The 14,907-nt window shown below is 41.3% G+C and overlaps 1 protein-coding gene and 1 long non-coding RNA gene across 13 annotated transcripts in view; one reads left to right on the forward strand and one right to left on the reverse strand.

The window, feature by feature from the left end:
• LYPD6 (LY6/PLAUR domain containing 6) overlaps positions 1 to 14,907 on the reverse strand; it is a 115,608-nt gene that overhangs the window by 17,357 nt on the left and 83,344 nt on the right. For 10 of the 12 annotated variants that reach the window (XM_003133259.6, XM_013983919.3, XM_084998660.1 and 7 more), the window contains one exon: positions 4,245 to 4,433. The exons of the other annotated variants lie outside the window; for them this stretch is intronic. In XM_003133259.6, the coding sequence (XP_003133307.1) occupies positions 4,245 to 4,362 (118 nt within the window). In that variant the 5' untranslated portion in view covers positions 4,363 to 4,433. The remainder of the gene's footprint in view (positions 1 to 4,244; positions 4,434 to 14,907) is intronic. 12 annotated transcript variants of the gene reach the window in all.
• LOC146395735 (uncharacterized) lies at positions 9,430 to 14,903 on the forward strand. The gene is made up of 2 exons (XR_014829078.1): positions 9,430 to 12,097; positions 12,377 to 14,903. It is a non-coding gene; the product is annotated as an uncharacterized LOC146395735 (long non-coding RNA).

The following is a 14,907-nucleotide window of genomic DNA, read 5'->3' on the forward strand; positions in this document are numbered from 1 at the left end:
ACCGATCATAATTCATTTGTAGGCATCAGAAAGGATTTTGTCTTTGTTTCCATCTCTCGGAACTTTGTGCCTGGACAAAGGCCTTCAGCGACCAAAACCGTGGCAAGAAGAGAATCTTGTCTTGAAATGTATGATGATGTTTAATTCTTGCCAAATTAATTTCTATTGTTTTTTGGAAACTGGATGCAAATACAAAATTTCTAGAAATCTAATAATTTGGTCTTCCTTCTCAGTCCACTAGGCAACAAAATATGTCTGTATAATTTTAATACCATGAATGTATTTCTGATAGAAATGAATTTCCTGCTATCTTTCTAGAAAGTTCCCTTCCTCCCCAAGACTTCTGTAGTGTGCAATTACGGGAAAATTTTCTTGGCACCCTAGCTGGGTGTAAACAAGCCCACTGCAGCCATATAGCTCTTTGGTCCACATGATAAGGAAAGCAACAGAAGAAAATTGGATTTCTCAGGAAAGGCTTCTATTACAAGAAAAGAAATGGAGACTAAGAATAGAATGAAGACTCTTAGGCTCTTAAATTCTGCTGTCTTGGATGAGGTCTAACAACCAAATAAGGAGCTCCATTTTTCTTAATACTAATCCTGCTTTGAAGGTTTTTGTTAGGCTGTGGTACTTTAATCAGGCTGGGGGCTAGGAAGAAGTTTATCAATTTTCACATGAAAAAGTAAAAAAAAAAAAAAAAGCTCAAATTATAGAAAGGAATGTTATGGAGGACATTGCCTCAAGTTTGGAAGCCATCAAGTTTATTTCTTAAAAGGCTCAGAAACGTCAAAGATTAGAGAACCAAGAGCAAAGGAGATTAGTCATGGGAGATTGAACTTTCCCAACACGGGTTCCAGTCTCATTTTACTTATTATCTCTGAGGGCTGTTTAGGACCCAGAAGAAATGAGTTTATGTTTGTCTAGTGTAGAAAACCTGTGTGTCTTCTCACATCTCCAGCATCACTGCATTGCTCTTTGGGAAGGTTGTGAACAGCATCTAACATTCATGGAATCTGGCTTACTTGCTGACCTTAAGAAAGCAGTTTTTGTGTCTCTGTCTAGGTGATTATATTAATAATTCAAAATCAAAATAATCCCACGCTTCCCTCATATATTTTTTATGGTCTATGTTCACAGACACCTACTTATCTGTGGAGACATCGCTCCATCTAAACAGCCTAGCAGGTGCTACACAGGGGCAGAGGACCGAGGTCGATTAAAAAATCAAAGTGTAAAACAAACAGACACACAGCAACAACTTCTTGAAATAGTACAGAGAAATGTGAAGTTAACTTTGCATTAAAGTAGGCAGAGTAAACAAAGTTCTGGCCAAGTAGGAACCATTGACAGGAATCCAGAGAAAACTTATATTCCTCATGACCAGCTATGGAGACAGAAAGAAAACTCAGCCTAGACATACCGCTGAATCATGTACATACAACGTAACTTAGGAACAGCTTCTTCTACCCTTCTCCATATTCCAAAATCACATCAGAAAACTCCATCCATTCTTTCTGTATGGTGATTTTTTTTTTTTAATCAGTCCATGACTCTATTTAATTGACATGGGCCAGCTGAACAGAACTTTTCCACCAACTTCTAAAGCATGGACGTGATTGTCCCTTCAGCGTGGCAGAGATCATCCATCAAAGATCCTGTTCTAAACAGACTTTCTGGAGTTCCTGTTGTGGCTCAGTGGAAACACATCTGACTAGTATCCATGAAGACAGAGGTTCAGTCCCTGGCCTCGCTCAGTGGGTTAAGGATCCGGCATTGCCGTAAACTATGGTGTATACTGCAGCTGTGGCTGTGGCATAGGCTGGCAGCTACAGCTCTGATTCAACCTCTAGCCTGGGAACCTACATATGCTGCAGGTGTGCCCCTAAAAAGACAAAAATAAATAAATAAATAAATAAATAAATAAATAAATAAGTAGACTTTCCAAATAGGGGACCACTCAACTCAAGCAATGACCTGCCACACCACTGAGGCAAAAGCAATGTGTGGGTGTGTGTGTGCATGTGTTCTGTTCTTGTTCACTTAAATCCAGTCCCCTTAATTTTCCTTCCTACCATGCATATACAATCACAGCCTCAGAGAAAGCCTGGTTTGGGTCTGTTTTGGGGCCCAGTAACTTCTGAGTCTGTCACTGAAGTGGACAAAGAATCCTATAGAAGCTGAAAGTTCTGGCAACCAAACCCAAGTGACTGAAACCTAGGTTTGTGATAAAAACTCATGGCTGTTTTGAAGGGAAGAACAAAATGCAATTCTAGAAAGCAGAGAAACTATGAAAAAAGCGTCTTCTTTTCACAAATGTTACTAAAATAAACAGACCTGCAAAAATAAGCAGCCTGATAAGTTTTTCATACAATTAACTATTAGGCACCAGCCTATACTAGGGAGAGCGTAAAATGACAAGTCTAAAGAAATTATGTGCTGCCTGTCAAAAGTATATTTAGGGAGTTCCTCCTGTGGTGCATGCAGTAGGTTAAGAATCTGATTGCAGCAACTCAGGTTGCTGTGGAGGTGCAGGTTCAATCCCTAGCCTGGCATAGGGAGTTAAAGGATCTGGTGGTTGTAGCACGGATTCGGTCCTGGGCCCAGGAACTTCCATATGCCACAGCTGTGGCCATTAAAAAAAAAAAGTGTATTTGAAGTTAAAAAATTAGTGATGTATTTTTAGGATCTTCAGTTTACTGCCTGAGCCAATTACGACAATGTCATAAACACCAAGCATCTGATCGCCTGCTATGTATGTGCTTAGCCTTTTACAGATATTATTTCTAGTCCACAAACTAATGCTAAAGGGTATATAATTTTAGCCATGTTAGAAATGTAGAAATCAACACTTTAAAAGATTCCCCTGACATTTATTGAGCTTTACTATCGTGCACAGTGCTAAGTGCTTTGTGTGCATTCTTTTATTTAATCTCCACAAAGTTAGGGAGTTTATTTCAAGTCAGAAGGCTATGAAGCAGCTGAACAAGGTGCTGACCCAAGGTCAGGTGGATTGCAAGCATTCCTCCCACCGCCTCTCATTTAACCAGGACCCGGAGATGTTAAATATTCTAACCATGTGGCACCAAAGGAGTCCAAGTGACAACCTCTACCTTGGAGACTGCAAAATCCTGAGAAGCAAAGGACTGTGGTTGATTTGCCCTTATATCTTTCTTGCCTATCACAACACTTAACACATAGTAGCTGCTCAAAAAAGTTTGCTGAACAGAGTTTTTCAAAAGAGTGATGCACCTCAGGCCAAATGCCCTCGCACACAATATACCCCGATCTCACCACCACTGGGGCCATCCTGCAGAGGGTCAAGCAAATATAATAAAAGAGATGAGATAAATACAGAGATGGTGACCAAGACAGGAAGTAAAGCTAAAGTGTTTCCCAACATGTGATACTTAGAATAGTAGCAGCAGCAGCAGCAGAAGCACCTGAAATTCCTGCTGAAAGCAAAAACCCATGGGGACCTCCCCAGCACAGGCAGTCAGACCTCCAGGGAAGGGACCCAGGATGCACATTATCATGCGCTCCTGAGGTAATTCTTAAACACCGGAAACCGAAAGGGATAGATAGGGAATAGGAAGCGGTAGGAGGCAATTACACTGAAACTGAGAATTAGGTGCACAGACAGGAAGACCAGCTATTATCTTGCCTATAAAGGCCTGATCTCTCACAAACACCTTCCTCCCGGGACGGCGCTCACTTTGATAAGTGGCCCAGGGCTGGCAGAATCAGAGGGAAGGGTGTTCAGACTCAAAGCAACGGTGCAGGGAAACAGAGAAAACAAGCCCCATAATTTATCTTAAAATAAAAATGCACCCTTTAAAAAGGGGACGGTAAAACATACCACATGTTTTGGTAGCACTAGCACCTCCCAATTAAACTACCAGGTCTCCCTTGCATGGAAGGCTGCCACCTTCCTGCCATTTTTCAACTTACAAATCTTTTTTTTCTTTTTTTTTCTTTTTAGGGCTGAACCCAAAGCATATGGAAGTTCCCAGGCTGGGGGTGAAGTTGGAGCTGCAACTGCCAGCCTACCCCACATCCACGACCTATGGCTCAGCTCACAGCAACACTGAATCTTTAACCCACTGAGAGAGTTCAGGGATCAAACCCACATTCTCGTGGATAACATGTCAGGTTCCTAACCAGCTGAACCACAACAGGAACTCTCTCAACTCAGATCTTATTTGAAGTCAAGTGGCCTTTCTGCAGCAGAGAGAAGAGAGTCTTACTTGAAGGGTGGAGGTAGATAATGTCTTTCACGGTGAAGTCTCGGGACTGGGCAGCTTTCAGACAATCAGCCAGCAGACTCAGGAGCAGGAGCCAGGCCAGGGCAGGGCCAGCCTCCATGGCAGAGCCAGGAGTCACTCATCCAGGGGGCCCAGGAGTGGGGACTTAGGACGACGAAAGAGGACTCTCACCTGAAATACAAAGCAAGATTCATCTCAAGGTGCAACTGGAGAAAGGCCCGGGGGGCCCTGCCCAGCTCCCGAGCAGGCCAGATGCAGGGAGGAAAGGAGCTGAGGGCACAAGGAAGTGAGTGGATGGGAGAGAAACTTTCCAGACTGTGATTGTAGAGCACAAAAAATTTCAACCCAAATCTATTCCTAATTATGTTGCTAAAGCTCCATGGCTAGCAGTCCCCGCTAATATCCAGCAGAGATGGTATCAAGGGAGATTGAATTTTAATGAAACCCAGCTATTTTGCCAGGAGTCTAGGGGATGGCTGCCAGAAGGCCACAATAAATAAGTCAGGCGCAGATGCTCAGAAGCATTTCCTTGATAACGGTGAAGGCCAGGTATGAGAGGGCGGCCTTCCTGGGTTCTGCTGCCCTGGGGAAACCTGTACAGGCGAGACTTTCAGGTTCAGGGCAAAAAAAAGGCATATAGGTAAACTGTCCTCTCCTGAACCAAAATGAGTCTTTATAGCTCCAAATCTCCTTAACACAACTAATATTACTGGCTGCATAGCACTGAAGTCCTTTATGTATATATATCATCTAATTCTCCTTATAACCCCATAACCCAATGAGGTAGGCACTGTTATCATCTCACTGTGAAGAAACTGAAGTCCAGCAATTACACAGAGGAGATGATTTAAACCCAGGAAGTCCAGCCACTGCATCCACGTTTTTAAATACTAGGTGATACTATGTTCTTTCAAAGACTGATTCAAGGTGCATAAACAAAACCTGAAGAAACGAGATCAAGGTGTCACTAACACTAAGAAATTATCATTCTCTCCTCTCTTTAAATCTTTTTCAATTACGATTCAATTACAATTGAGAACAATAAAATCTATTAGGTTGAACTGTCCAGCTTACTTAGAATGTAACTATACATCTTAATTTTTGTGTATATTCACCTGCCATTTTACAGCTTTTTTATAGAGTCTGTTCCTCAATTCTACTATTTTCCACATATCATTATTTTAGCACCCATGTAAGGTGTCAAGTTAGGTTTTTTGTTTTGTTTGGTTTGGGTTTTTTTTTTTTTTTTTTTTTTTTTTTGGTTTTTTTATGGCTGCTCCTGTGGCATATGGAAGCTCCCAGGCTAGGAGTAGAACTGGAGCTGTAGCCGCCGGCCTATGCCACCGCCACAGCAACACCAGATCTGAGCTGCATCTGTGACCTACACCACAGTTCATGGCAATGCCAGATTCTTAACCCACTGAGCGAGGCCAGGGATCAAACTTGTGTCCTCGTGGATAGTAGTTGGGTTCGTTACCGCTGAGCCACAAAGGAATTTCCAAAGATATTTTTAAAATAGCATAACAAAATAAATTCTAGAATTATTCTATCAAAACAAATAGACTGAGAGTAAATATATTACAAATCAAAATCAATAGAGAAAATCAATATGGACTAATCAGATTTTAGAACACAGTATAGAGTAATATTAATCAAAACAGAATGATAGAAGGTATAAAAAATGAATTCAGAAAGTGGAACACTCTAAGGAGCTCAGAAATAGAGCTATTTCATGATACAAGCAATTTTTCAAAATTACGGCACAGGAAAATATTAAATAATAGTATGATAACTTTATTAAATATTGTGGAAAAGATTAACAGGCCCCAAACAATGCACAATACACTAAAATTAACTCTAGATGAATTGCCGTGTTCATTATTTTTTTTAAATAGATGAATTGCTAGAAAATAGAGAACTCTTATCAACCTCTAACAGCTTGATGATGCCAGCCTTGCCAATTTTATGCTCACTACTCCCTCCTCTGTTTAGGAATTGGTTCCCCTAAGCAAGTTTGCATTCATAAAGGGAATGAGCTGCTGGTTCACTTCATTCATTGACTGCCAGGCACTGTGCTAGGCACTTGGTTAAACAATGTGATGAGAAAACAAATATCAAGGATCTCTTGCCCTCCAAGAGTGACAGACGCAAACATTATGTCATCTTAAATGAAGCAACAGTGTTTCCTTGCACATCCATCAGGTCAGGTAAGATTTGCACAGCACCCCCTGGAACCTCGAATGAATCACATAAACACCCCATCTCTTCACAATCGGGGCTCAGTTACAAGAGGGATGGTGAAGAAAGCTTTCAGGTTTTATTTCACATAATTTAACATTAAATATAAACTAATTGCTAACCGAAGTCCTTTTTAATGTGAAACTTGACGTCAACACATACTAAATACTGCAAGAGACTCATTTTCATTAAAACATTTCTACACCACAGTTTTCCTTCCAGTTATCGATTTAAAGGTCTCCCTCTGCACAATCCTTGCACTAAGCATCATGCATTACTTAATGTCATCTGAAATTAACATTACCACAACTTCGGTGACATGGCTACCCAGCCATAAGCCTTCATTTCTCAGCTTGTGAGTTACACACAGAGGGGAAGAGCTAGATGCCTGGATTTGAAACCTTACTCCAATACTTTCTTGCTGTGCAACCTCAAGCCAGTTGCTTAACCACTCTTGCACCCCAGCATCCTCATCTACAAAACAAGGCTAATACTACCTACCTCGAAAATGCACTATGGGAATGGAAGAAACCAACATATGTAAAGCACTAAGAACAATGTCACACAGCAAATGACATGTAATATTTCCCAATATTTTTACTGCTATTGTTTTCAAAATCAGTCGGTTTTCGTTTTCTAAATGAGAGTAAACATGGCGTAGTTATCTCTGGCTCAACATACAGCTCACTTTCATTAAATCAAAAAAAAAGTGACAATTCCCCAAACTACTATGACACATTGCAATCCATGTCTCCTCAACCCCAGCTTCAGTTCTATGGCCAGCTAGGCAGGGACAAAGCCAGTGGGGAGAGGCCTAAATGTCACCAGCATTTTAATCTGCTGAGGCTCATGAATACTCAGGGGTCTTGCTGCTGTCCCTATCAAGGAAGCCAACAGGTGGGTGCTGTTCTACACCCTCTCCGTCTGTCCCCAGGCTACCCTACAATATGTTCCTGCCCCATGATCCCTACATAACTGCTTTGTTAGGATCTACTTGTTCAAAAGATAAGGAAGGAGCACAGGTCTCCAGCACATCACTTTGTATCCTTTTCCAAGCCTGTGTCTCCCCATGGGTTCCCACGCCCCACACATGGTGAAGCATCAGGAAGTTAAAACAACCATTTCATTCATTAAAAGAGATTCAGTTCTCCTTGGCAAGCTTGATTCTTTAGGCCTGACTTGTTTTCCAATGTGGAGGGTTTTTATTTTTAAGCCATGAGTTTTGTGTGTTTAATGGAGAATTTCCAGATTCTTAAAGTAGATGACACTTTATTAATCCAACACAGTTTACTCATGAAATTGTTTCTTCTTTAAGAAAAAAAAATGTATTTCTAGGCTTATTTATGATTAGAAAGAGAACTGAAAGGACCAAGATGAAAATGATGCTCGATTTCTAATCATTCTGATGTTCTTTTTGCTCAATTTGCATGCTCAAAAATTTTGGATGAGCATGTTTTACTTTTATAAAGAAGAAAGCAATTCTTCGAAAACCAGTGCTTTTCAAGCAGTGAGTTTGATAGAATGATTTCACTTTTTATGCAAAAATAAAAGCCAGCTTTTCACCTAAAGCCAATGGATAAAAACTCAAAAATGTCCATGTCTCTTCTAAAATGGTAGAATCCCTATTTGATAGCATATTCTTTCCCACTTTTGCCATGCCCTTTGCTTACTGTCATGGGCCAGGCGCCCTTCATAGCAGAAGCTGTGCAAGGACTAAAGATACTAAGACTTTACTTGGGAGAAGCAAGCCCAAGACAATGAGAGTAAAGGAAAAAGAGTGAGAGAGGGAGAGAAGAGGGAGGGAGAGACAGACAGGCAAAATGAAGCTAGAAAATATAAAGCAATGTGATTTTAGGTTACCGTGCTGCTCATCATTTCCTAAGAAGCCACAGAGAACTGGAGGATTTCAAGGACTACCTGCACTTAGTGGTCCATGGAGGGAGAAAGGGAGAATTTATCTGCCTGTTGCCTTCCTATCTCTTGTTTCTCATTGATCAAGGTTGATGCCACAAAGAACTCACTCCCCTACATTTCAGCAGTCAGAGTGGAGGGTCAACCTCGTGTGGATGGACCTCTGATCAAGAAAGAGAAAGGAGTTACTATTATGGCTCATTTGGTTAATGAACCCGACTTATATCCATGAGGACACGGGTTCGATTCCTGGCCGTGCTCAATGGGTTAAAGATCCGGCATTGCCATGAGTTGTTGCGGACGCGGCTCAGATCTGGTGTTGCTGTGGTTATGGCGTAGGCTGGAAGCTGCAAGCTCCAATTGGACCCCTAGCCTGGGAACATCCATGTGCCATGGGTGTGGCCCTAAAAAGCCCCCCCCCCCCAAAAAAAAAAGAAAAAGAAGGCACCAGTCAGGAATCTGAGAAAACATTCGAGGTTTATCTCTAGTGTATGTGCTAACAATTCTTGTAAACATCATGTTGCTTTTTTTAGAGTTTTGTTATTTTTATTTGAAAAAAAATGTATTGAGATAAAATTCACGTAACAGAATGCATCATTTAAAAATAATACAATTCAGTGGGATTTTTTGTTTGTTCATAATAGTGTGCAACCATCACCTAGTCTAGAATATTTCCATCACACAAAAAAGAAATCTTGCACTCATTAGTGGTCACTCCCATCTCCCTCCTCTCCCCACTCCCTAGCAACTACTAAGTACCTTCTGTCTTTATGGATTTGCCTACTGGGGACATTTCACGTAAATGGAATCATACAACATATAGCTTGTGTCTGACTACTTTCACTTTAGTATAATGTTGTTAAGGTTCATCCATGTTGTAGCGTGAAACAGTACATCATTCCTTTTATGGCTGAATAATATTTTGTTGTATGGATATACCACTCATCAGTTGGTAGACATTTGGGTAATTTCCACATTGCGGCTATTGAGAATAATGCAGCTATTAACTTTCATGTCATTTTTTGGTATGGACCCGTGTTTTCATTTCTCTTAGATATACACCTAAGAGTGGAATTGCTAGGTCTTATGGTAACTATGTTTAACTTTTTGAAGAACTGCCAAACAGTTTTCGACTGTGGCCATACCATTTTACATTCCCATCTGAAAAATTGCTCCACATCCTCACCAACACCTACTTTCACTGCTTTTTCTTTTTTCTTTTTTTTTTTTTTAATTTTAGCCATCCTAGTGAGTGTAAAGTGCACTGTGGTTTTGATGTTCATTTCCCAAGTGACTAATGATGGTGAACATTTTTCATGTGCTTACTGGTCATTTGTATATCTTCTTTGCAGTAATGCCTATTCAAATTCTTTGCTCATTTTAAAAATTGAGTTATTGGCTTTTTATTGTGGAGTTGTAAGAGTTCTTTCTATGTGCTGGACTCTGGACTCTTTTCAGATATATGACTTGCAGATGTTTTCTCCCTTTCTCTGTGCTGACTTTTGAGTTTCTCCATGATAGATGAGGCCTACACATTGCTTTTTATAAAGAGAGATTTGGGAGTTCCCATTGTGGCTCAGCGGAAAAGAATCTCACTAGTATCCACGAGGACGCAGGTTTGATCCCTGGCCTCACTCAGAGGGTTAAGAATCCAGAGTTGCTGTGAGCTATGGTGTAGGCTGCAGATGTGGCTTGGATCTGGCATTGCTGTAGCTGTGGCATAGGCTGGCAGCTACAGCTCCGATTCAGCCCCTAACCTGGGAACCTCCACATGCCTCGGATGTGAACCTAAAAAAAAAAAAATAGATAGATAGATAGATAGATAGATAGATAGATAGATAATTTGTTTTCCTACACAAGTCAAGCTCATCACAGCACAGACACACCACAGATCTGCATGCAATGCACAGTAAAATAATGTGTCTACTTTAGAGTAGCCAGAGCCATATTTTCCACCTCTCTTTTCCGGGAGAAAACAGGATGGGCGGGCCTGTTTAATAATGTCACCAACTGCTTTCTTTCCTACAGTAAATCATGAAACACCACTCACTCTATTAGTATTTTCTAGGAACTGAAAAGTGAAAGATGAGTGACACACACTCCCAGTTAGTCTAACTGCTACTGAAATATGGCCTCTGCTGAGGGGGGTGTATCTTTTCTCTACAGATTCTCAGCAGTGGATGGAGCTTTAATCCCTCAACCCGACAAATACGATGCTGGACATGCTCAAGGATATGAAGGGTCTTTTCTAGGACTTTGATGCTTTCCCCTGGAGCCCACTGTGTCTTTGGACTGTTCTAGACATTTAGAAAAGATGTTGCATTTCCTTTTTGTGCACTGCTATTTGAATAACCACTGAGGATCAGTCCCTCTCTTATGAAGAAGTACACTCTCATTTTCACAGCTCTGTGACCTTTCATTTGTTATTTATGAGCTTTTGCAAATCTAATACCAGTCTGACAGATTTAATTTGTGCTCTAAATTACCTTTGCATGAGTTACTCAACTGCTGGTTTTATTCCAATAGATTACTTGCTACATTTTGAAACAGAAAAAAAAAAAATTAGTTCAAGATCTATTAGATTTCCTCCACTTGGGAGAAAGTTGGAAAGACCTGCATTCTGATTTTTACTCCATGGTACGAGACAGTATAAAAGAGGATTTCTAAATAGTCAGAGAAGTGATAGAACCATAACCCAAGTCAAGTTTTACAAATCTCCATACCAATGGCTATGTCATACAGAGTCCGTAAAAGAAGATTATTCTCAACTCCTTAAACTGGTCAATGGAAGACAATGAAGCACTTCCGGAAGCTTCCATTGAATTAGGTGCCAAGTACTAAATGACAGTGTCTCAGTACTAAGTCAATATATAAGCAATTGTGAAGTAGAGAACTAATTCAAATCTAAATATTTTTCAATTCTATGTATATTGAAATATGAAATGCGGAGTTCCCGTTGTGGCTCAGCAGTTAATGAACCCGACTAGTATCCATGAGGATGTGGGTTTGATCCCTGGCCTCACTCAGTGGGTTAAGGATCCAGTGTTGCCGTGAGCTATGGTGTAGTTTGCAGATGCGCCTCAGATCCCACGTTGTTGTGGCTGTGGCTGTGGCTGTGGGGTAGGCCAGCAGCTACAACTCTGATTTGACCCCTAGCCTGAGAACTTCCATATGCCATGGGTGTGGCCCTAAAAAGACAAAAATAAATAAATAAATAAATAAATAAATAAAAATAAAATTAAAAAAAGAAATATGAAATGCCTTAATAAGAAAACAAAACGGAATTCTAAAGCCTGAAAGATCACAACAAATCTTGATTTACTTTTCCATACATGACTAGATGTGGTGCCTTAATGACCCAAAAAAGTCAATCCAGCTCCCAAAGTGTAAACTAAGGCACAATATCACAAAACTAAGTCTACTTAAATATATCATTTTGACCATGGTGCCCTTCTCACAGTTTGGGGCTTGCTCATAATATGTGGTGGGTTTTTGTTTTTGTTTTTGGCTATGCTCATGGAACATAGAAATTCCCAGGCCAGGGAATTGAACCCAAGCCGTAGTGGCGACCTGAGCCACTTCAGTGACAACACCAGATCCTTAATCCACTGTGCCACAAGGGAACTCTAATATGTGGTGTTCTAAAACATGTCTGCGAATTTGTTGATGTGTCACCCTTAAGAAGTGTGGTCTAGGAGTTCCTGTCGTGGCGCAGTGGTTAACGAATCCGACTAGGAACCATGAGGTTGCGGGTTCGGCCCTGCCCTTGCTCAGTGGGTTAAGGATCTGGTGTTGCTGTGAGCTGTGGTGTAGGTTGCAGACGCGGCTCGGATCCCGTGTTGCTGTGGCTCTGGTGTAGGCTGGTGGCTACAGCTCTGATTCGACCCCTAGCCTGGGAACCTCCATATGCCGCGGGAGCGGCCCAAAGAAATAGCAAAAAGACAAAAAAAAAAAAAAAAAAGAAGTGTGGTCTACATTTTCTCCCCTTAATTCTGGGCCAAGCTTATTGACCAGTTGACCAGAGTATTGTGGAAATGATACTATATGACATTCAAAGATAGGTCATAGAAGGTGATTCACCTTACACCCAGGGCTCTGGAATACTCAACGCTGAAGACATAAGCAGTCTGAGTGCTGTGGGTGCCATGCTGTGAAAAAGTTCAAGTAGTACAAACAGAGCTACTGAGAGTTCATGAGGAGAGAGAGCTTTGCTGCCAGTCCCCAGATGCTCCAGCACACTCTTCTCCCCTTGACCCCACCTCCAACCACTGTTTGATTTCTACTGAATGGGCACACCAAGCAAGAACTTCCTAGCCAAGCCCCTCCCACATTCCTGACCCATAAAAACCACGGCAAAAATGAAATGATGGTTACTTCTTTATGCCACTAGGTTTTATGGTAGTTTGTCATGTGGGAATAGTCTAGAACATAAGGTACTCAAGCAGGAGAGCTAATTATGAACTTCAGTTCTAGTCATGAAGATAATTCTACTTTTCACATTTGTTGCAAGGCACAGAAGTCCAAATCAAACAAGCTATAATCAAATCTGAGGGGAAGAGAGGAAGGGGAAGAGTTTTACTGTCTCACTTCACTGTCCAGCTTAGACACAGTTGGGCTTTAACCCTGTTATCAGGAATTTCCATCACTTGGCCCTGCTCTGTCCCCTCTCTTACCTTGATGCTCATTCAGGTCTTCTTAAGCTGTGGCCACCAGCAGCTTTAGAAGCATTCCCAAGGATGCCATTTCCCAACTGTTCCAGAAAAATCCCTTAAACCGGGAGGAAGTCCATGTTTGGACCATAATTGGTCAGGGGAATGTGGCATTCCATTGGCCAAGGCTGAGTCACTAGCACATTGTTGAGACAAGCACATAGTGTCAACTTCATGGAAATCGCATAGTTTGAGAATAGAGAAGGTACTGGTTTCCTAAAAGAAAAACTAAAGCACTATCTCCTAAGGAAGAAAAACTGGATCCTGGGCCAGCAAAATCGCACAGATGTCCATATGACAAACAATACGGATTTCTAAATAACCTCCTCGGTCTGGAAGTGCAAGATTATGCTTACAGTAGGTCACTTGAATATTTCTGCAAATGCCAGAGGTGCCGAGGTTACCTGTTGATATGATTTTCTTCTATAAAATGGATTATGTCTCCATTACAGCTTTCAAATCAAAATGCAAGGTTTTAACCTAAGAACCCATAATTCAAGTGGGCATTTAGAATCCATTTTGCCCTGTACTTCCCCTCTCTTAGGGAGATGGCTCTTCAATAGACACACATTAGTGCTGCTATTGGAAAACACCACATTCTTCCATGGTCCGTCCTACAGGCCACTGTCATTTGGGCCGAGGCCAAGCCCATCAGAGTTCTTCCTGGTATTTTTCAAGCCAGAACTGGAAAAAAAACAATTAGCCCTCTCTGAAATAGAATCCCCCAAGAAGCAAAACTCAGGAACATGTGTATATCATGTTCCTCACCACACGAAGAGAACAAAGCTTGCTAGCCAAGTGAGACAGACAGAGAGGAGACATGGAGAGAAAAGCTTAAGCTGCGTGCAACACTTGCTTGTGGCCAATTTTTAACTCTTCCCTTAGAAGCCTCAGTCTCCATCTAATAAACAGTCTCTTTTGCCCAGGCTACTATGTGGTGACTTTTTGTCCCTTGCAATGAGGCGCTCTGACCAAGTCAAGTGTCCTCCAAAAGGGACCAGTGCAGCTACCAGTTTAAATTTTCCTTTGAAATAAATATGTGCTTTACAATAATACATCCTTAAGGCATACCAACTAAAATGTTAGAGTTGGTTTTTAAATGTCAGTAATAGAGAAGCAGGCAGAGATTACCTCCTTTAGACTTCATAGATATTGATGTTCCATTTCCATAACCAGCAGGGTAAATGATGTTCATATGCTCCCAATTTGAATTGAGGATCTATCTGCATAAAAATCAACGCTTTAAAAAATTTTGTATTTCTTTTTCAGGAATCCCTTGGCAAGAGTTTGAGTTATAGGGAAAAGCTGCCTTTCTGTTTTGCCCTAATCTGATCTAAAGGTCAACTGCATCAAAAATGCTTCAGTTCCTGAAGGATAAATGATGTCTGGACGAGTATGCCTAGCCTTATGTTCGCATTTCTAAAAGATGTTGTATTAACTCTCTTCTGCTTGTTGGCTGTATGCTTACTGCTTCCTCTAACAATTTGGAGGTTCTGAAGAACTTGACAAGAAGGCATTTTGAAGTGCAAACAGCCATAGGGTATAAAGTCCAAGAACTCTTTAGGCAGGAATGGAACACTGGGTACATTACAGCAACAGCCTGCTTCCCCCCCCCACCACCCTTTTAAGGCCCCACCCTCAGCACATGGAGGTTCCCAGGCTAAGTATCTAATAGGAGTCACAGCCACCAGCCTACACCAGAGCCACAGCAAGGCCAGATCCGAACCATGTCTGCAACCTACAATGGCAATGCCGGATCCTTCACCCACTGAGTGAGGCCAGGGATC

The sequence above is a fragment of the Sus scrofa genome, chromosome 15 (genome assembly GCF_054392235.1).
Source record: "Sus scrofa isolate SSC_HxYL_T2T_F1_AM1 chromosome 15, Sscrofa_HxYL_maternal_Yorkshire_Landrace_v2.0, whole genome shotgun sequence".
Lineage (NCBI taxonomy): Eukaryota > Metazoa > Chordata > Mammalia > Artiodactyla > Suidae > Sus > Sus scrofa.